The following is a 20,599-nucleotide window of genomic DNA, read 5'->3' as shown; positions in this document are numbered from 1 at the left end:
GTATTTCACACTACGTTGAGGTCAAAATCAGAGTATAATACTTGTATGGATGTCAACCCCCAACACATGTTAATGTCATCGTCATTAATCAACTGCATTACAGTTAAACTACTTTGACTACCACCACCTACTTCTGTATGCTAGCTATGCTACCCGTTTATATGAATAGAGCCAACTTCTAAATGTTATGCAGCGAAAACAGCCAAATGTATCCAAATCCTTATTTTAGTGACCACATTGTGGGCCTGTTACAATACATCAATCATGACAGATTTGACAAATATCTGCTTTGTTAGATCAGATTAGTTGAATGTGCGCCAATCCAGCGTTCTTCGATGCCATGTTTTGCATTCCATTGACCTTTTTACCACATCTATCCCCATAACCTCCCAGAAATCTTTCCAGGAGTTCAAACTCATTATCGTGTCTTTTGAAATCCCTACACAAGGTATCATAAAGATGTTTTTATTTGTGAACCTGTTCGTCAGGGTTCTCCATGTTTGTTGTGAAGGAAGTGAATTTGTGTTTATACAGGATATACCTCCCCCACCTACTGAACACTAATCATGTCAATGCAGATCTATGCAGGTACCTCCTCATTGTTAAAACATGTGGGGGGCGCATGGCATCGCCACCGCAAGCCTCTGGAGGCTCCGCAATTGCTTCACACCCTCCACATGGAGCCTCTGATCCACATTGCCAGATCAAGCATAAATTGGCTTTTATGGTTGACACAGGGTGGCTCTAGCCTTGTGGGTGCCCTAAGTGAGATTTGGTTGGGGAGGATTTCGAACTTGTACCTTGTGTATTAATATCTAACGCTCAACTTCTAGCTGCAAGGGGCCCTAAGTGACTGCTTATGCCTGGAGCCAGCCATGGGTTGACATGCCTAGATGTTAATCATGTAAATTGAAAATGGTTCATTGGGTGCTTTTAGCAAATTGGTCACTGATTATTCAAGTTCCTTTGGCCTTTCAAGTGTTAAATCCTTTGAAATAGTATGCTTTATAGTCCCTATGGGTTTTATGCCACCCATATTTCATAATATCATGGGTTCCTTCCTTCCTTCCGCAGTGAGTTGTAATGAAGTCTAAGCTGATTGGGGACGTGTTCAGAAGCTACAACAAGAGTATTTGTCCAGCAGCGCACCCCACAGACAAGGTGGAGGTCAAGCTGATTCTGACCAACCTCATCTCCCTGGTGAGACAGACCACACCTGCTGCAACATAACAATACAACACACATACAGTAGATGCCAGTACAAAAATGTATGCACTGTAAGTCACTCTGGATAAGAGCTTCTGCTAAATGACTCAAATGTAAAACCATATATATATATATATATATATATACACACACACTGTCGGGGGTGCAGGGTAGCCTAGTGGTTAAAGCGTTGGACTAGTAACCGGAAGGTTGCAAGTTCAAATCCCCAAGCTGACAAGGTGCAAATCTGTCGTTCTGCCCCTGAACAGGCAGTTAACCCACTGTTCCTAGGCCGTCATTGAAAATAAGAATTTGTTCTTAACTGACTTTCCTAGTTAAATAAAGGTAAAAAAAACAAACAGTTCTGTACTTCCACCATGCAGGGTGCACTACAGTACTATCACATGGCAAACTGAAATAGACAAATGTCTTCATCAGACAATCATATTATCTCCTCTGAAAAGGAAGAGACTGTCTGGATTGTGTGTGTTTCTCTCACCAATCTTATCAATTCATTTATCATTTGTTTCTTGCACACTTTGACTAGATTCTGTTTTTTCCTTTCTCCTACTTTGAGTTTTTTCCATCTTTCATAGTCTTGAACTGTTTATTTTCCAGTGATTGCACGTTGGCCAATAGAACGGATGGTAGAGGCGTGTTATCCACTCACTGATGAATTCTCACAAGGCACCCTGATCTGCGCCCCATGTATCTCCTTATTTTCTTAATGCGAATGACTAGGATTTGGGCCTTTATATATCCTTCACGTCAGATTATATAGCATTATATCCTTCACGTCAGACTCATTAAAGAAAAAATCTTTGTCTAGTTCGAGGTGAGTAATCGCTGTTCTGATATCCAGAAGCTCTTTTCAGTCATAAGAGACGGTAGCATCAACAAATAAGTTACAAACAATGCAGAAAAACACACAAAATAGCACATTTGGTTAGGAGCCTGTAAAACGGCAGGCATCTCCTCCGGCACCATTCTTTAAATAAATTATATTTCAAAATCTACCTCCCCCTAATAGTTTCCCACCACTATTCAGGTCCTGCATGTGTGACACAAATACTGAATATACAACTTTGTAGTTTCTCAAAATCAATATGTACGACTCCAACACCATAAAGTTTGCCGAGGACATGGCGGTGGTAGGGCTGATCGGTGACGAGGCTGTCAAAGGGAGAATGTCAGAGACGACAACCTCTTCCTCAATGTCAGCAAGACAAAGGAGCTGATTGTGAAATACAGGAAAGGAGGTGCGAACACGCCCCCATCCCCATTGGGGCTGTAGAGGAGCGGGTTGAAAGCTTCAAGTTCCTCGGTGTCCACATCACTAAGGAATTATCATGGTCCACTCACCAACACAGTCGTGAAGAGGGCATGACAATGCCTCATCCCCCTCAGGAGGCTGAAAAGATTTGGCATGGGCCCTCCGATCCTCAGTTCTACAGCTACACCATTGAATGGCTGCATCACCGCTTGGTATGGTAACTGCTCAGCATCTAATCTCAAGGCACTACAGAAGTTAGTGCATATGGCCCAGTATATCACTGGGGCTAATCACCCTGCCATCCAGGACCTCTATACCAGGCGGTGTCAGAGGAAGGCCCAAAAAATTGTCAAAGACTCCTTCCAACCAAGCCGCAGACTGTTCTCTCCTCTACCGCATGACAAGCGGTACCAGTGCACCAAGTCTGGAACCAACAGGATCTAAACAGCTTCTAACCCCAAGCCATTAGACTGCTAATCAAATGGCTACCCTGACTACCTGTGTTGACTCTTTTTTTTGCACTAACTCCCTTGCAGTGACTACGCACACATATTGGACTCTACCCACACACTAACCCATACTTACGCTGACATCCCAACACACACGCATACTGACGCAACACACATTCACACTCACCAAATACGCTGCTGCTACTGTTTTATTTATCCTGTTGCCTAGTCACTTGACCTATATGTACATATCTACCTCAATTACCTCGTACCCCTGCACACGGACTCGGTACTGGTACTCCATGTATAGAGCCATGTTATATTTATTCGTTATTGTTATTCACTGTGTATTTATTCCTCATGTCACTTTATATTTGACTTTATTTTTCTAATCTGAAGTACATGGTTGGAAAAGGACCTGTAAATTAGCATTTCATTGTTAGTTGTGATGGAATTATTCTAATCAAAGAAACTTAGATTTCCTCAAAACAATTGAACTTCATTATTTAATGACTGCAGTAATGGAACGTTAACTATCACCCAATGGTGTAGTGTTAAAGCCCAAATAAACAGGATTCGGTTAGAACTATTTATAGTCTTCCTGAGTGCTTGTGACAAGGAACATAAATTATACAAAGGTACATTGTGCTCTCATGCAACATACATCAAGATTTACATGGCGCTAAATATCTGTCTAGCTCATTTACTACTTGTTTATACAGAAATACTAATGCAACCTAGAATACTACATCCTTAAATAAACTGGACATTGGTTCTCCCTGTTACCAATAGAGACACTAATCATGGAATGCAGTCTTTAGGTTCTCACCAAGCCATCGTAAATCTGAGGATTCTCTCTTCACACAGACACATGAGAGTCCTAAGAACCCTATTCTGTTGCCTCTAGAAAAAAGACAATGTTTTAATATAGGAATACATTCTAATGTAAAAGTAATGTGATTAACTTAATGTTGTAATTCTACGACATCGTCTAAACCTGTTGACGAAGCATGTGACATAACATTTGATTTGATTAACAGTTATCTGTAAACAATTGACAACCCATCAACAGGTCAAATCCTAATGAAATGGCTTCTATTGATCCCAGTGTGTCTGTTTCCACCCTGTTAGAGAACGGTGAGTGGGCCATAAAGCACAGGCCAGCCAGGAAGCTGATCAACTCACGCTACACTCCTGATGACCTGGAGTACAAGGAAATCTCCTTCAACCTGGTCATCCAGAGAGAACCTCTATTCTACATCATCAACATCATCCTGCCCTGCTCACTCATCTCCTCCCTGGTCGTCCTGGCCTACCTCCTACCTGCACAGGGTAGGTTGCAACACTGCTGCTGATTGGTCAGTGGTGTAGCTTAAGGATACAGGAAGATGAGTATGCCATACAGTATGCCATCAACAACTGATGTTAGCAGTTGTTCTGTTAGTGTTACAAGTGTTTTTTCCAATATTGACTATTAAATCAAATGATTTATATTTAAAGCAGCTATCAGCAGTTGAAACAATAACAAAGCGTCCTCCCTGCCCCCTTTTCAGTAAAAAGCTGAGGGATGGGGCTAGAGAAATATAACCACTAAAAATCATAAAACAGAGCTATGGATGCAAGGACTGACCATCCCATGGTATCAGAATTATAGTTAATGTTCTGAGGTTATGTGGTGTTTACATTTACTTTGTTTACAAACATTGAAGTAAAACAAGTTTATATTTTGGATTCTGATGGGGTACGAATGCTTATGAGGAATCAATAAGTTATTCAATAATCAATGGGTACATATCATTAATTTATGAGTCCACAAATGGATGTAGCAAGTGCAGATTGCCCCTTTATGCTCTAACATAGATTTCATGGTTTTGAGTTTCAAACTAGAGAATGCACTGTATATTGTCGGACTAAAATTGGATTCTGTTTGCTAGATTACAAATTGACCACAGGAAACCCAAACAGATAATGTGACTAAAACAACTTCAAACCTTGCTTAGGCTACATTTGTTTACGATCACATCTCTTTATTATGCTTGGGAATAAATAGGCCTATTTGGGATCAGATTTCCAAAATGTTTACCACTTGGAGCTGATTTGGAGCTGGAGCTGTCCAACAAAAAATGTTTTGTTGCTCAGAACACTTGGTGGGCCAAAATAAAACCATCTGTATATTATGTCTGTTGTCGTCTGATGATTATGGGAAAAGCACTGTACTCCCGCCTGTACCCCTCTGATTCTCTGCTGTCCTCTTCATAGATGGGGGGCAGAAGTTGACTGTGTCCATCTCTGTCCTGCTGGCTCAGACTGTCTTCCTATTTCTTATTGCTCAGAAGGTCCCTGAGACATCTCTCAATGTCCCAAACATTAGCAAGTGAGTTAGAATGTACCTGGGTGTGTTTGTATGATGATTCTGTGTGAGAGGCTCCATATAATAGTCACTGCATTCCTTTCTCAGCTTCAAATTGATGCCCTCATTAATGGGATTCTTCAGTCTCTTTCTTACTGCCTTCCTCCATACATTTCTGTTACTCCATAAGAGAGCCAAATCCCCTCTACATCAACATCGGTCTGTTCTTCTCTTCCAGGTACCTGATCTTTGTCATGTCTGTGACCACACTCATCGCCACCAACCAAATCGTGGTGCTCAACATCTCCCTCCGCAGTCCCAATACACACACCATGTCCCACACACCATGTCCCACACAGCACGTATGTATACATTGAAAAGCAAAATGATTTGTTTAACCACAAATGGGTGCTAAGTGGCATAAAAAAAATCCAGGTGCAGTACTTGTGTGGGTTTGAAAGTTAAATACTTTATTGCATAGGCCAAGTCATGATTAAAATACAGTCCATTCTGAAAGTATTCAAAACTTTTTCAACATTCTACATTTATGGATTTTCTCCACAATGACAAAGCAAAACAGGTGCCTTCTCTTCTGTACTTTGACCTAGAAGTGTAAATATACCCCATGCTCACCAGAATAAATTGATAGAATGAATGCTTCAAATCAGTTGACATGGCAAAGCTCTCTTTCATCTCTGCTTCTCTCATGTGGCAAAGACATGTATTATTAGGGGCCAGGGAGAAAATGCAATAAAAAAAATCAGTTTAAGGAAATGAAAAGCTGTTAAAACGACCCAACATGGTTGAAATACTATCAGTTTTTATGATTCTTATAAAGATAGCACCTTTACAGACTGTTCTGGTCCTTCTATTAATTTTCAACTCCATTTCACAGCTTTTCTCTTACTGAATTAAACTCCGATATTGTCCCTTTTGCCTCAGTGCTTCAATGTTAACTTTTTAAGCCTAAATTCCCAAAAGCTTTTGGCAATTGCCGTGTTATTAGCACGCTACAGTTGGGCCCTAAAGCTTCGGTAGAAGCTAGATAGATAGAACAACCTTAGTGTCGCCTATAGATATGAATTGCACAAGAATTATACTTTTTTTTTTATGCCTTGTTTTTTCTTTATTCAATACTATAACGAACCGATATGACATAAGATCCTACTTTGTCAGAATGAATTTGACTTTTTTGTTTTAATCCACCTTTCCTTTCCCCTGTTTAGCTCTTCCTGGAGCTTGTTCCTCAATTCCTGGGCATGGCCCCTCTGGTGGATAATGCAGAGGCGGGAGTGAGGGAGCGACGGCGTAGCTCGTTCTTCGGCCTGATGTGGAGAGCGGAGGAGTATGTGCTGAAACAACCACGCAGCGAGATGATGATTGACAAACAGAGAGAGGCATGGCCTCACGATCATTTGGTAAGATTAGAGATGCCGGTAGGGAGGGAAGAAAGGATAGCGCATGGGGAGGGGGGGTATACAACATTTGTTATGGAACCCAGAAACAGTTGTGCCAACAACATTTGAAACAGGTACGTGCACAGATGGGGCTCTACCTGTACAGAGCACATGCCCCTTTGCCCTTCCAGTCTCCAAAGTGCCCTTTTCAGTGGTGTTATAATTTCCCCCCAAATGTTTATTTTTTTAAATAAATGTTCTGTCGTGGTTGTTCTGAACCTACTGTCAGCAAGTCTTCATTAAATGATCATCTATGCTTCAGAACCAACAAGTTGCGCATCTTAATTGTTGACCAATGACTTCATCAACGTTGGAGCATAAAGAAGGGCACGCTAGTGGTGCACGCGTCAGCTGTTTGTTCACCGGCACCCGCCCGCAATTGCTAATAACACATCTGCAACCACACAACTATGTGTAATAAAGTGGAAATCTGAGAACCGACCCTAACCCGCAAATATAGAAAATGCATGGTAGGCTAGAGATGGCAGAATTTTTTGGGGGAAGATCTTTTTGCCTGATTTTCGATATGTTTCTGCTTATAATTTCCAACGTTTTGGTAGGCTATTTGTTAGTCAACTTGTCTGTAATTAGATACAGGTGGCTTCTCTTCTGTCATTATGTTGCCCGAAGAGTAAATAAACCCTTGCTCACCAGAATGTTATAAATCGATAGAATGAATGCTTCAATCTAGTTGACTTCGTTAAAGTTCTCTCTGTCATCTCTGCTTCTTTCGTGGAGCAAAGAAGTTTAGAGATCTGGGAGAAAATGCAATAACTCAAATCAGGAAAGATTTTCTGTGCAACATTTCCAAATGACATCAGTTTACCCGGTTGTAAGGGAAGCTGTGAAAACGACCCAACATTTTTCTGATAAGATTTCATTTTGGCTTGGATGCATATATTGTGATTGAAATACTATCAGCTTTTATGATGCTGATAAAGATAGGTACTGTTTATAGGTGCTAACTGTGCATTCGCATTCTCTAAAGATGAAAAAATATTTAGTTTCTATTTAACCCTTCTGAACAGTAGGCTACAGCTCCCTCAACATTAACTTTTTCTGCCCGTTACCAAATGCATTTGGTGATTGGCGTGTTGGCTATTTGGCGCATATACAGTTAGGCCCTAAAGTTTAGGCTTATGCACGAATGCAGATAGCCTAAAATAAACTAGATTGAGGTTTTTCTTTCATTAAGATGTATACATTGCACAATAATTATACATTTATGGATTTAAGGTATTGTCTTTATTCAACCCGCCCGCCACCAACCCGCCCTTCATCCACACAATATTTCATGACCCTCAACCCGCCCTTCATCCACACAATATTTCATGAACCTCAACCCGCCCTTCATCCACACAATATTTCGTGACTCGCCCTGCGGATATAACCACGGGGCCTGCGGTTTGAGTCAACCCGCGCACTGTGAACCCGAACAATTGTCTACCTGGTGATTTGATTGATCATTTTCATATTTCAGATAGGCCTAGTGTGGGTGGCTACTGGCTATATGTCTAAAGGTGAGCAGCTGTAACATCGCACTGCCATCAATATTACGGGACAAAGATAACATATTCTGGCGAAATTCTCATGACATTTGTGAGGAAGAACTGGGCTATCCGGCTGGCAATGAGCGCTTTGCAGGCAGGCATGATAGTGGCCACAAATAGAGTTGGGTTGGATATAGTAATGGTAGGCTACAATCTTCTATTTTGACTGGTTGGTCGTTGTTAATAAGTGCAGAATTTGAGTTCAAAATAGTTTAGCAACATAGTTTACTATTCAGATTGTTCTGCTTTCCCTTGTAATAATTGCTCAACGAGTCTGTGACCGTGGCTATTAGAACCAATTCTTTGGGGTGCCCTTTTTTGGGGGGTGCCCCCCTCCCAAAAGGTCTGCGGACAGCCCTTCTTTGAGATGTAGTTATGTATATTATCCAGCAAGCCACTTTTTTGAATAGATGTCTGGGTTAATTTGAATTGGTTTTAAAAAGCATTTGCTTGTATTTGTTCTTGTAAATAAGTATCACAATCAATAGGAAAGGAGAGAGGATAAAGATTAGCACTGTGGTCCATCACCAGCATATGTGTAGGTGACTGTATGTCTCTGTTACCCTCTAGTGGATGGCATTATGAGCACCACAGCCAGCCTGTACAAGAGCCTCGCCCAAGCTGCTCCTGAGATCAAGGAATATGTGGATGCCTGTAACTTTATCGCTGAGAGCACAAAGCAAGCAAATGACATTGGGTCAGTAAGTATTGCTTTTATTCTGGGGATGTAGGTCAGGTTTTGGGTCAGTTTCATTTCAATTCATTCTGCTCAGGCCCATATTCACAAAGTGTGCTGATCTAGGATCATGCTCTTTTTGATAAAATACATTTATTATGATTTTAAAAGGCCTACACTGAGACACTTTGAATACAGGCCCATGATGAGCTGAGGGTTAAGAAATCCTGATAGAACAGTGTGGGTTATTGTCTCCCCACTTCTGGCTCACCGTTAACTGTCCCATAGGAAATGGAGAGTTGGGTATTGATTGGGAAGATGGTTGACAAGGTGTGTTTCTGGGTGGCCATGGCCCTCTTCTCCATCAGAACTGTCGCCATATTCCTCACGGGACATTTTAACTCCGTCCCAGAGTTTCCATTTCCTGGGGAAAACAAACGGTACCTCCCCAGTTAGGAGGACAAGGCAATGCCCCTTCTCTTAACTTGGTCACAGAATATATGAATCATCATCATTGTCTTCATATCATTGAGACTTAAGTTGTCTTGCTCATTTCTTCACTTACAGTGCATTCGGAAAGTATTCAGACCCCTTGACTTTTTCCATATTTTGTTATATTACAGCCTTATTCTAAAACGTCTTATAGATCCCCCCCCCCCCCCCCCCCCCCTCAATCTACACACAATACCCCATAATGACAAAGCAGAAACAGGTTTTTAGAAATGTGTATTTAACCTTTATTTAACTTTATTTAAAATATCACATTTACATAAGTATTCATACCCTTTACTCATTACTTTGTCAAAGCACCTTTGGCAGCGATCACAGCCTTGAGTCTTGTTGGGTATGACGCTACAACCCTGGCACACCTGTATTTGGGGAGTTTCTCCCATTCTTCACTGCAGATCCTTGAAAGCTCTGTCAGGTTGGATGGGGAGCGTTGCTGCAGAGCTATTTTCAGGTCTCTCCAAAGATGTTAGATCGGGTTCAAGTCCAGGCTCTGGCTGGGCCAATCAAGGACATTCAGAGACTTGTCCCGAAGCCACTCCTGCGTTGCCTTGGCTGTGTGCTTAGGGTCGTTGTCCTTTTAGAAGGTCGAACCTTCGCCCCAGTCTGAGGTCCTGAAAGCTCTGGAGCAGATTTTCATCAAGGATCTCTATACTTTGCTCCATTCATCTTTCCCTCAATTCTGACTAGTCTCCCAGTCCCTGCCGCTGAAAAACATCCTCACAGCATGATGCTGCCACCACCATGCTTCACCGTAGGGATGGTGCCAGGTTTCTTCCAGACATGATGCTTGGCATCCAGGCCAAAGAGTTATCTTGTTTTACACCAGACCAGAGACTCTTGTTTCTCATGGTCTGAGAGTCCTTTATGTGCCCTTTGGCAAACTCCAAGCGGGCTGTCATGTGCCTTTCATTGAGGAGTGGCTTCTGTCTGGCCACTCTACCATAAAGGCCTGATTGGTAGAGTGCTGCAGAGAGTTGTTCTTCTGGAAGGGTCTCCAATCTCCACAGAAGAACTCTGGAGCTCTGTCAGTGACCATCGGGTTCTTGGTCACCTCCTTGGCGAAGGCCCTTCTCCTCCGATTGCTCAGTTTGGCCTGGCAGCCAGTTCTAGGAAGAGTCTTGGTGGTTCCAAACCTCTGGAGGCCACTGTGTTCTTGGGGACCTTCAATGCTGCTGAAAGTTGTTGGTACCCTTCCCCAGATCTGTGCCTCGACACAATCCTGTCTCGGAGCTGTACGGATAATTCCTTCGACCTCATTGCTTGGTTTTTGCTCTGACATGCACTGTCTACTGTGGGACCTTATATAGACAGGTGTGTGCCGTTCCAAATCATGTCCAATCAATTGATTTTACCACAGGCGGACTCTAATCAAGTTGTAGAATCATCAATGGAAACAGGATGCACCTGAACTCAATTTCAAGTCTCATAGCAAAGGGTCTGAATACTTATATAAATAAGCCATTTCTGTTTTTTATTTTTAAAAACCTGTTTTTCGCTTTGCCATTATGGGGAATTGTGTGTAGATAATGAAAAATATATATTTAATACATTTTAGAATACGTCTGTAATGTTACAAAATGTGGAAAAGGTCAAGGGGTCTGAATACTTCCCGACTGTACTGCTTACTTATTAGTCTTTTTGGCAGTAGATGACTGAAAATGGCATCGTCTTGATAACATGTCATCCTATTTGATAAATATTTCAAACTGTGTTTTGTGTTTTACCCTAACCATTTCTTGTTACACGTATGTATTCTATTTTTTAGTAAGCCATGGGACATGAACATGCCAAAACATGCCACAGTTTGTGGCAAAGCAGTTGTGATTTAATTCAGTAAGTCTGCTGTGGGCTTTGCTTGGTTAGAACAAAATGAAGAAGCCAGATCTCGGTTTCAGCCCTCACACTGCCTTAGGATGAGGTGCAGGTCTCCTATACCCTATAGATTTCTTGTCTGTCTTGTATCTCACTGTATGGTGATGTATATGTGACACAGGTCTTTACTGATGGATATAATGCAATTTCTAATGTAAGAAGACTATTATACTCTAAGAATATTAGATTTAGCTAGTTACTTTATTTTACACACGATACATTTACATGGTTAATGAATTGTTCTGTTTAACTTGTACTAAATAATGATACAATGACCCAGACACTTAATTCAAAGTTAAACTGAGGCCTTGCTTTCCTTTCTGCCCAATTGGTGCCTCATTTATAAAATGTTATATAATTAAACAATACATTTTTGTATACAATTAAAACACCTATGCTGCTGATGTTGGCATACACAAATCATCATGATCAACAATTTGTTTGTTTTACATTATGGCATTGAATATGGAGTTTTCGCATCAAGAGAATGTGTTGGATGGTACATAGTCAGCAAAAACATTGGATATTCAAACGTACTGTGTTTTACTGTTAGTATTTTATGTTATTAAATAAATACTTTTTAAAATCAAAAGACTTGTGGTCATTGTTGAGAGGGTGCACATACAATATGGGGCTATTAAATCTTGAAATGGCAGTTTGTTTTTTCAAATATAAGACAATGTTGAAGACGAAGGTTAATGCAGACCGCCTCAAAACACTGCTTGACTGATTCCAAGGCTTAGCTAAAATCATTTGTAGTCTACGTGTTTGCATATAGGGGTAGCCTACATTCTACTTGATCACCCCACTATAATTATGCTACTTTTGAGTGAATCAGAATAGGCTACACACCTTCAAGATCACATTTTGATGTTGCTTTGGGCAAGAAATTAGGTTTAATATAACAAAAGATTTTCTGGTCTTTCTATTGTGTCTATACATTTGTTTATGTATTTAGAATATTACAATGTAATTTGAGATTAAAATCTCTTTAGGTTCAACACAATTGACTGTTTCTACTGAGTGTAGAGGGTGTGGTCTGACTGACCACTATGACTAGACAATGTCTGCTGACTCACCCAAAGATCTTCTTTGTCCTCAATTGGGAGAAAATAAACATTTCAATTCAATGTCAGAGTTCATCTCTGTTCTTCAACTCCAGAGACTATGCCTCAGCACTGTGGAGTGAAAGCACTTGGACAACTCTAAATAACTTCCGTGCATCCATCCATGTCAATGTCAGAACTCTCATGCATGTGTTTAATTTGAAAGTGTGAGAGAGCTGATAATTGATACAACAAAACTGTTCTTGATTTAAAAAAAAGTGGCACATAGTGTATTTTAAACACTGACCCAATTCCCCTGCAGTAGGTACTACAAGGTCCAATTAAATTATCTCTGAGTGAAAACAAAGATATTACTACCCCAATATTGGAACCTCTCATAGAGTTAAAAAGCAATAGGTAATGAAATATGCTATTTTCCCAGATGTTTAGGACTTGTTCCTCCACAGCTAGGAAGGGATTTACAGCAGCTGTAGGGGTATCTAGTCTCCTTAATCATTTTAAATGTAACCTTAAATTAACTAAGCAAGTCAGTTAAGAACAAATTCTTATTTACAATGACAGCCTACACCGGACACCGCTGGGCCAATTGTGCGCTCCCCTATGGGACTCCCAATCACAGTGATGCAGCCTGGATTTGAACCAGGGACTGCAGTGACACCTCTTGCACTGAGATGCAGTGCCTTAGACTGCTGCACCACTCAGGAACCATGTGCTCCCAACATTCCTTCTGTTTGGCTTCTGGACCAAAGCCCCAGTTGAGACATGTCTCAGTTCAACAGTACTCATTCATTTTGTGTGAATGAGGAGGAGGAATGTCTTGAGCCAGCAAAACCAGACCTGCCAGAGCCAGCAAAACCAGACCTGCCAGAGCCAGCAAAACCAGACCTGCCAGAACCAGCAAAACCAGACCTGCCAGAGCCAGCAAAACCAGACCTGCCAGAGCCAGCAAAACCAGATCTGCCAGAGCCAGCAAAACCAGACCTGCCAGAGCCAGCAAAACCAGACCTGCCAGAGATAGCAACACCAGACCTGCCAGAGCCAGCAACACCAGACCTGCCAGAGCCAGCAACACAAGACCTGCCAGAGCCAGCAACACCAGACCTGCCAGAGCCAGCAACACCAGACCTGCCAGAGCCAGCAAAACCAGACCTGCCAGAGCCAGCAAAACCAGACCTGCCATATCCAGCATATCACCTCTGGTTTGCAGCTGGTTACACTTCAAATAAAGTAATCTCTTCTATTGAGAAAATCTCAAGCAACAAAGACGTTTGATAATTTAAAACCAATGAAAATCATATAAACCGGACCAAACTCTTATAATTTAGTTGTTGATTGTTAGTTCTCAATTTTATATTTGAATTTTAATAGAAGAAACGGTTCGATTCCAGGCTGTATCACAACTGGCCGTAATTGGGAGTCCCATAGAGCTGCTCACCATTGGCCCAACGTCGTCTGGGTTTGTCCGGTGTAGGTCTTCATTGTAAATAAGAATTTGTTCTTAACTGACTTGCCTAGTTAAATAAAGGTTAACTACTGTTGTGCTGCTGACTGTACAATCCGTCTTCAACTGGAGTGCTGCTGCCTGCTACGTCAGGCACTATGCGACATTTTCTTTGACAATGGAATAGCTAGGTAATTTGAAAGAAATGTATACGTTGTTGATACATTGATGCAATGTTTACCTGGACAAGTAATCGCGCACTATTGTATCATCAGACTATTTGTGCTTCTGTAGCGGATATTCTCGGTGAATGATTTCAGGAATATATCCTACCATGCAGCCGGAAGGAACATTTACATGTGCATGGTTTAGAGTAAGTACTGTATCGCTTTCCGTCTCTCTTTTACGTCAAAACTACTGATAAGTTTTCTAGGGCGAAGGGAGTAGGAAGAAAAACGAAGATATTTTTGCTCAAGGATATGGAATTTGACCCTCGTCTTCCTGATCTTTTCTATGTGATGCTTTAGTAAGTAGCTACGCCTCTACTAAAATGAATATCCTCTGTGATTCTATACCACTATAAAGGGAACTATCGTGATTTAGACAGTTTAAAACAGCACGGATGCAGAATACTAATAAGGCCTATGCGACATTTCAACGGGATACTTTATTATAGTTTCACATTGCCAATTCTGTTTGCGCCTTCGTTCTCCAACCTGGTATCATACACTAGACGTAATATAGTAAATGAAAAGGATCGGCCACTCATTAGTATAATATGTTATGTTTGGTATGGTTACATAAGACCAAAGGTTACTTACACGAGTAGTTCACTATTTTACAACTTGATGTTAAATGGTTCCTCACTCTAAAAGTAGTCTATGGGCCAGGGGAAACTGTAATCCATGGTTCAGTTTTCTTTAAACAGCCACTACAAACTTCAGCTAACTTTAGCCTCCACAAGTTAATCAATTGAAGTGATGTGGGTATGTGAGTCAAATCGCCTTTAAGTAATATAAAACTAGTTGATTTCCAGTGTTTTGGACATTCTTATATTTTTTTATAAACATGCTCATATGGCCCCATCACTTCCATTGATTGTTAGCTTGTTTCTAAGGTTAGCTGAAGTTTGTAGTGTCTTTTTAAATAACTGTACCATGCAATCTACTCTCTCGGCCCATAGACTACTTTCAGGGTGAGGAACCCTCTAACATCAGTTTTCCTTAAGGCAAAAACGAAAGGAGGGTGATTGGGTGGGTGTATAACATGAATATCTAGCAACCCAAAGTTGCGTGTTCAAATCTCATCACAGACAACTTTAGCATTTTAAATAATTAGCAGCTTTGGAACTACTTACTACTTTTGAGCTACTTTGCAACTACATAGCATGTCATGTAATCTTAACCCTTTAACCTAACTCCTAACCTTAACCACAGCAACAACTAATTGGAATTCTTAACATATCATACATATTGCAAATTCATGTCATACGAATTGTAATTTGTAACATTATATACGGTGTCCACCCACTCTGCCCAGAGTTGGTGAAAATGTGCATTGGTGATGACATTTCACTTCCTTATGCTATTAAATACATTTTACCAAGACAAATATGGTTCTGAATCTTTCAGTGGAGTTTTCTCCAACATATCACATTATATCGAAAAGTCAGATTTCATAAACTAATACATCCGATAATTAGCACCGAGCTCTATTGAAAGAGCGGTGGAGTTCTCTCACCCGAAACTTATGAGGATTTAACATTTTGTGGTCATCGTCATCCAAGTTGTTCCGCGGGTCGCAAATAGCATAATTAGCATGACACGAGCTGAATTAAATGTTAAAAACCTCTGTTGACATTTCAGAGATACGCTTGCTTTTGTAAGAAGTCTTGGAAAAAGAACAGAAACTTTGCATTAATATGAACAGCATATACTAAAATATCAAAATACATGTTATATCACAATCTATATCTATCTTACCTCTATTGATTTATGTCATCCGCATTTGAGAAGAAAGATGTTGAGTTCAATGGTGAGCCTGTCAGGTAACCTTATTTCTCGGACAGCATCCAGCCTAGATGATGCGATACTATTTCTCAGATTTTTGCCACTTTGTCTCTGGTCTCCTTTGAGTTTAGTCACCCTATTGTTGACAATCCTACAAGGGTAAAAACGCCAATAGGTTTTGAATGGATTATGATAGAGACATGAGGTTTGGACCATTGGTTTCTTAGGCCATTATCTACACAATTAACATATTATTTCACTCATTGATCAAAATATGATTTTGATTGGACACCTTATATCAGGGATCATCAACTAGATTCAGCTGCGGGCAGTTTCTTTTTTCTTGAGCAGATGGTCAGAGGCCAAAACATAATTACAAATCATTTGTAGAATGCAAATTGACCGCAAGAAACCTGAACAGATATAATATTTGATTGAAACATAATAATTTCAAACCTTGCTTACATTTATATACTATCACATATGCCTCTTTATTATGCGTGGCAATACTTGAACAGATTTACAAACTTAAAATCATTAGGAGCTGATTTCCTGGTGTTTTCAGTCTTATGTCCAACAATAAAAAATCTCAGAAAACCTGGGGGGCCAAATAAAACCTGGACCGCCAGTTGGGGAACCTGCTCTATATCATACAAAATGTGATGATGGAAATCCACAAATTAATACATACAATACGAAACGTAACATATGCTAATTTGAACGTCCCTGATTTTCATTTACTATGTTACGTCTACCCCTGAGTCCCACTCACATGCCAAGATGTTCCGTTTTTTCTAGAGTGCTTTGGAACTTATATTTAACTGCAGGGGGAATGGGTGGAGGCTATGGAAAATAGAATGATGGCTTCAGTGGGGAAATCTATAGTAGGCAATAGGCCTATCATTTTGTCATTTGAATGACTGACTGGCTAGACTAGATATTTTCTAGAGAATGTTGATTATGGTGTAATAAATTAAGCAAATATCTGGCTGATTGTAGATTTTGATTACATGGTAGTTTGTCCAGTGTGCACACTTAATAACATTTCTCCCCTCATGTTTTGGTGTGTTGACCCATCCACAGTTCAGAAATGTTTCCCTCCAAATGAAAACAACTAATGTTTCTTTATCCATGACTCAGAATAAGCCTACAGCACAAACTCACCAGTGGGTATAGATTTATGTTGGGAATTAGGAACCACTGTAGGGTCCCCTAGCAACAGTCCCTATGGTGAGACTTGTACAGCTTACTAGAATCTGTCCTGCATTACAGCAAAGACAATGTAGATACAGTACCAAGACCACTGTCAGAGCTAGGCTGATACTCTGCATAGTAAGAGACGTGGAGACCGTGATGCACATTTTGTCAATGCATCGCTCTCTCTCTCTCTCGATTTTGTTTCACCTTGGACTTGGTTGCCCTGGAAACAAAATCTACTCATCCAATCAGATCCCTCTTCCCACACGCATTTGCACAGACCCTTCTCTCTCATTGTGTGTGCTCCCTCCAAGACTTCTTATGTGTCACACCACTGATGATAAAACCAGGTATACACCACCAACACATGATTGTACTTTTTGATGCTGTTATCATGCCATTTGTTCCTCTTCAGATGGTGTGGTGGTGTGTGATCGGTGTTATCTGGTTCACTGCAGTGTCTGAGGCACTTGAGAGGTCCCAGGATTATATTTAGACAGTCTCTCCTAGTTCATAGATCAGTTCTCCCCACTATTTATAGTCATCTGTGTTAGGTGGCCTTTAATGTAATGTACTTCATAGATAACGTGTCTGAAAAAAATCTCGGCCTTATTGACACAGGCCTGCAATTAGTCTGAATGACTGTCATTGCATTGTACAGTTCCACTATTGTCAAGTATTTTCTATGTAATACAGTAAATTCAGCTAGATTAAAGTTTTTTTCTGGATACTATAGCGAGATGTTTGAAAGATTATGGTGATGGAATGTGATTCATATTTAGTGGAATCTTTCTTTGTGATGAAAGGGATAGAGCACAATGGCCAGTCCAGCACCAGCATGCTGCAATACCCCTCCATGTCCAGATGGGGGAGCGGCGGTGGCCCAAAAGACAAAGCACTTCATCACGGATGACTGTGAGCTGAGCAAGGAAGAGCTGGATGGCCTCATGAGGGAAGGAGGTGAGGACACAGACCCTAGTTGTTGATGTAGCCTATAATGTTTTATTCCCTCCATCCAAATACCTTTACATCACATTAGACTGATAAGACTTCAGTAGTGGTATTGAATTATTCTGTAATAGATTGCCTGTGTCATCTGATCTCCCCACAGAGGAGAGTCGTCCCTTCCTGGTGGTCCATCATCTGCTTGATGTGAAGGAGGCAGGTGTGCCTGTGTTACTGCCTGGGACTCCAGTCATCTGCAGAGTGGACAGCACCGAGAGATACACTACGCGCTCCAAGGTGTGTGTGTGTGTGTACATAGTGTTTATTCATGTGTCTGTATATTATATGCACACCTGTACCTTTCCACATGAGCACATGTTTACATTATGTGTAGGCTACACAAGTCAATGGCATGTTTTCTCTTCCAGGTCCGTGTGTGCACTCTGTACACTGTGAAGCTGACCCATGGCAAGTTCACCTGGACGGTTAAAAGGAAGTACAAGCACTTCCAGGAGCTGCACCGTGACCTCTACAAGCACAAGATGATGGCCCACTTCCTGCCTCTGGGAAGGTCCGACTCAGAGCACCAATCGGAGCTCAGACATGCAAATCAACCCATTATCTGTGCTGAGAATAATTTGTTTAGAGGGGATGCACTTCAAATCAGAGTGAAGGCCTGTTGTGATTTTGGTACGAGTTTAAGCAGTAAAATGTTTAGAATATTAAAATGTTTATTTTTAGATTTGCAGCCCAGAGAGCGCAACTGAGGGCTATGACAGAGGAGATGCCAAGTCTACACGGGACTGAGAGGATGAGACGAACTTCCAGCAAACCGGTATCACTCTTACAACCATGGAACCACACATACTGTACACAAAAAGACAGACACTGATAAACACCATGGTACACATGCAGACAGAGAGCCACACATCACTGTCTTACATCTACATAGTTGTAGATAATTCCCTCCACACAAAAAACGAGGGATCAATCTTGTGACTTTTTAAAATCATTATCAGGGGTTCTTCTGTCTATCTGACCATTTGATTTGTTGACATTTGATAATGTAGGTCCAGTCAGTTCTGATTTCTGATCTCTCTGTTATAGAAATACCTTGAGGAATACCTAAACGGCCTTCTGGAGAATTCCTTTTGTAAGAACTATCACGGCATGGTGAGTTAAGATGGCACACACATACACCAATTACCATTCATTGTCAGACAGTGATGATAGCACATCCTATCTTGTTCTGATTCCAGCTGGAATTCCTTGATGTCAGTGCTCTCTCCTTTGTCAGTGAGCTTGGACCCAAAGGCCTGTAAGCACTATTAATAGTCTATGAGAGTGTGTGTGATGTTATATGAAAAAGAGAGACAGTGTTATTCAGTATATTTTAATGTGACTGATTCTATGTCTGTGTGAGTGATGTCATTATGTTTCAGGGAGGGTTCCATCTTCAAAAGGTCAGGAGGTCACCGTATCCAGGGGTTGAACTGTATTGGTCATCACCAGTTCTGCTTTCGCTGGTCAAAGCGCTGGCTGGTGGTCAAGGACTCCTTCCTGCTCTATATGAACCGGGAAAATGGGGTCGTCTGCTTCGTACTGGTCTTTGACCCGGAGTTCAAAGTTCAAGTGGGTCGTGCATATACTGATACCAAGTATGGGGTTTGCATTCAGAACTTCACCAGGTAAGTTCATAGTGGAATCCAAAATATGATTACTTTTCGACAGACACTCAAAAGTGTACCCTCAAATAGACACTTGTATTCCTAACTGTTTTTCTTATTTATGAGTCAATTCCTAGCTGTTTGTGTATTTGTGCGGGCAAGTATTATCTCGCTATGTAAACTCGTGTATGTGTATTCTCGGGATGGACATTTTAAATTATTTCATTATTCAAATAATGCCATGATATTTTTTTGGATATCCGGGTAGTCGAAATACATGTTTTTAAATAATTATGATAAATGTTTTACTTTAATGGAGACTCGAGAGAGAGTTGGTGCGCTGTGCACGGAGGGAGAGAGAGAAAATAGCCAAACCGACTAGTTGACAAACTATCTATCAGACCATCTGGTATGGCCTGTCTTGACTACATCAAATTGTTGTGAAATAGCTAGCTACTGCAGCCAGATAAGTTAGCCAGTTAGCTAGCTAAAGTAGCAAAGCAAATAGAGGCTATTTTGCTGCACTCCCCATCCAATGTCTACAACAACTCCATTCATATGAAACCACAGCCTACCTGTTGGTTCATCATTATAGCCTACTCCTTTTCATTTAGCCTTTTTATTTCCATAAGTTTAATTCCATTTTGCATTGGTTAGAAATCGGCCACTTCACTTGCTACACTTGGAGCCTCTGAGTGTAGCTCCGCTTTGTTTGACTGACAATAACAACAAGCTACATGTGTGAAACCATAGACATTAAAACCAGTGTGAAACGTGTGTAAGCTACCGGTTTGTCTTTTTTATGCGGCACACTCATAAAACTGATGTTTTATTACCATTTTGGCTGTAATGGTCTATTCTTGTAGGCCGCCGAGTGGCGCAGCTGTCTAAGGCACTGCATCTCAGTGCTAGAGGTGTCACTATAGACCC

At 40.9% G+C, this 20,599-nt stretch overlaps 3 protein-coding genes across 9 annotated transcripts in view; all 3 read left to right on the top strand.

The window, feature by feature from the left end:
* The first annotated feature begins 1,083 nt into the window (after positions 1 to 1,083).
* Positions 1,084 to 9,628, top strand: LOC110534897 (acetylcholine receptor subunit epsilon-like). The gene is made up of 7 exons (XM_036989347.1): positions 1,084 to 1,200; positions 2,298 to 2,370; positions 4,060 to 4,260; positions 5,188 to 5,302; positions 5,517 to 5,640; positions 6,505 to 6,696; positions 8,856 to 9,628. The coding sequence occupies exons 1-7, from the start codon at positions 1,084 to 1,086 to the stop codon at positions 8,868 to 8,870; spliced, it is 837 nt and encodes a 278-aa protein (XP_036845242.1). The 3' UTR covers positions 8,871 to 9,628.
* A 3,544-nt stretch (positions 9,629 to 13,172) lies between these two features.
* On the top strand, positions 13,173 to 13,682 carry LOC118966630 (cornifin alpha-like). Its single transcript, XM_036989346.1, has one exon. It carries the CDS (start codon positions 13,173 to 13,175, stop codon positions 13,680 to 13,682), a length of 510 nt encoding a protein of 169 aa, XP_036845241.1.
* Positions 13,683 to 13,886: 204 nt separating this feature from the next.
* The window catches only part of LOC110533729 (phospholipase D2), a 36,195-nt gene continuing 29,482 nt past the window's right edge, over positions 13,887 to 20,599 (top strand). Inside the window, exons 1-9 of one of the 7 annotated variants that reach the window (XM_021618210.2) lie at positions 13,888 to 14,042; positions 14,172 to 14,224; positions 17,864 to 18,017; positions 18,169 to 18,299; positions 18,431 to 18,573; positions 18,744 to 18,837; positions 19,110 to 19,175; positions 19,262 to 19,320; positions 19,445 to 19,690. In XM_021618210.2, the coding sequence (XP_021473885.2) occupies positions 17,876 to 18,017; positions 18,169 to 18,299; positions 18,431 to 18,573; positions 18,744 to 18,837; positions 19,110 to 19,175; positions 19,262 to 19,320; positions 19,445 to 19,690 (881 nt within the window). In that variant the 5' untranslated portion in view covers positions 13,888 to 14,042; positions 14,172 to 14,224; positions 17,864 to 17,875. Of the gene's footprint in view, positions 14,378 to 17,863; positions 18,018 to 18,168; positions 18,300 to 18,430; positions 18,574 to 18,743; positions 18,838 to 19,109; positions 19,176 to 19,261; positions 19,321 to 19,444; positions 19,691 to 20,599 lie in introns of all 7 variants that reach the window. The other 6 variants (XM_021618209.2, XM_036990124.1, XM_036990123.1 and 3 more) reach the window with 6 other exon arrangements.

Source organism: Oncorhynchus mykiss, chromosome 10, assembly GCF_013265735.2.
Source record: "Oncorhynchus mykiss isolate Arlee chromosome 10, USDA_OmykA_1.1, whole genome shotgun sequence".
In the NCBI taxonomy this organism is placed as follows: domain Eukaryota; kingdom Metazoa; phylum Chordata; class Actinopteri; order Salmoniformes; family Salmonidae; genus Oncorhynchus; species Oncorhynchus mykiss.
Note: the sequence above shows the minus strand (reverse complement) of the source record. Positions and strands in the feature narration are given on the sequence as shown.

Excerpts from the sequence above, each read along its gene's own strand:
- LOC110534897 (XM_036989347.1), top strand. The coding sequence starts at position 1,084 with ATGAAGTCTAAGCTGATTGGGGACGTGTTCAGAAGCTACAACAAGAGT. Across the intron at positions 1,201-2,297 it reads TGACCAACCTCATCTCCCTG|TTTCTCAAAATCAATATGTA; the intron begins GTGAGACAGACC and ends ACAACTTTGTAG. Across the intron at positions 2,371-4,059 it reads GGCGGTGGTAGGGCTGATCG|AGAACGGTGAGTGGGCCATA; the intron begins GTGACGAGGCTG and ends CCACCCTGTTAG.
- LOC118966630 (XM_036989346.1), top strand. The coding sequence starts at position 13,173 with ATGTCTCAGTTCAACAGTACTCATTCATTTTGTGTGAATGAGGAGGAG.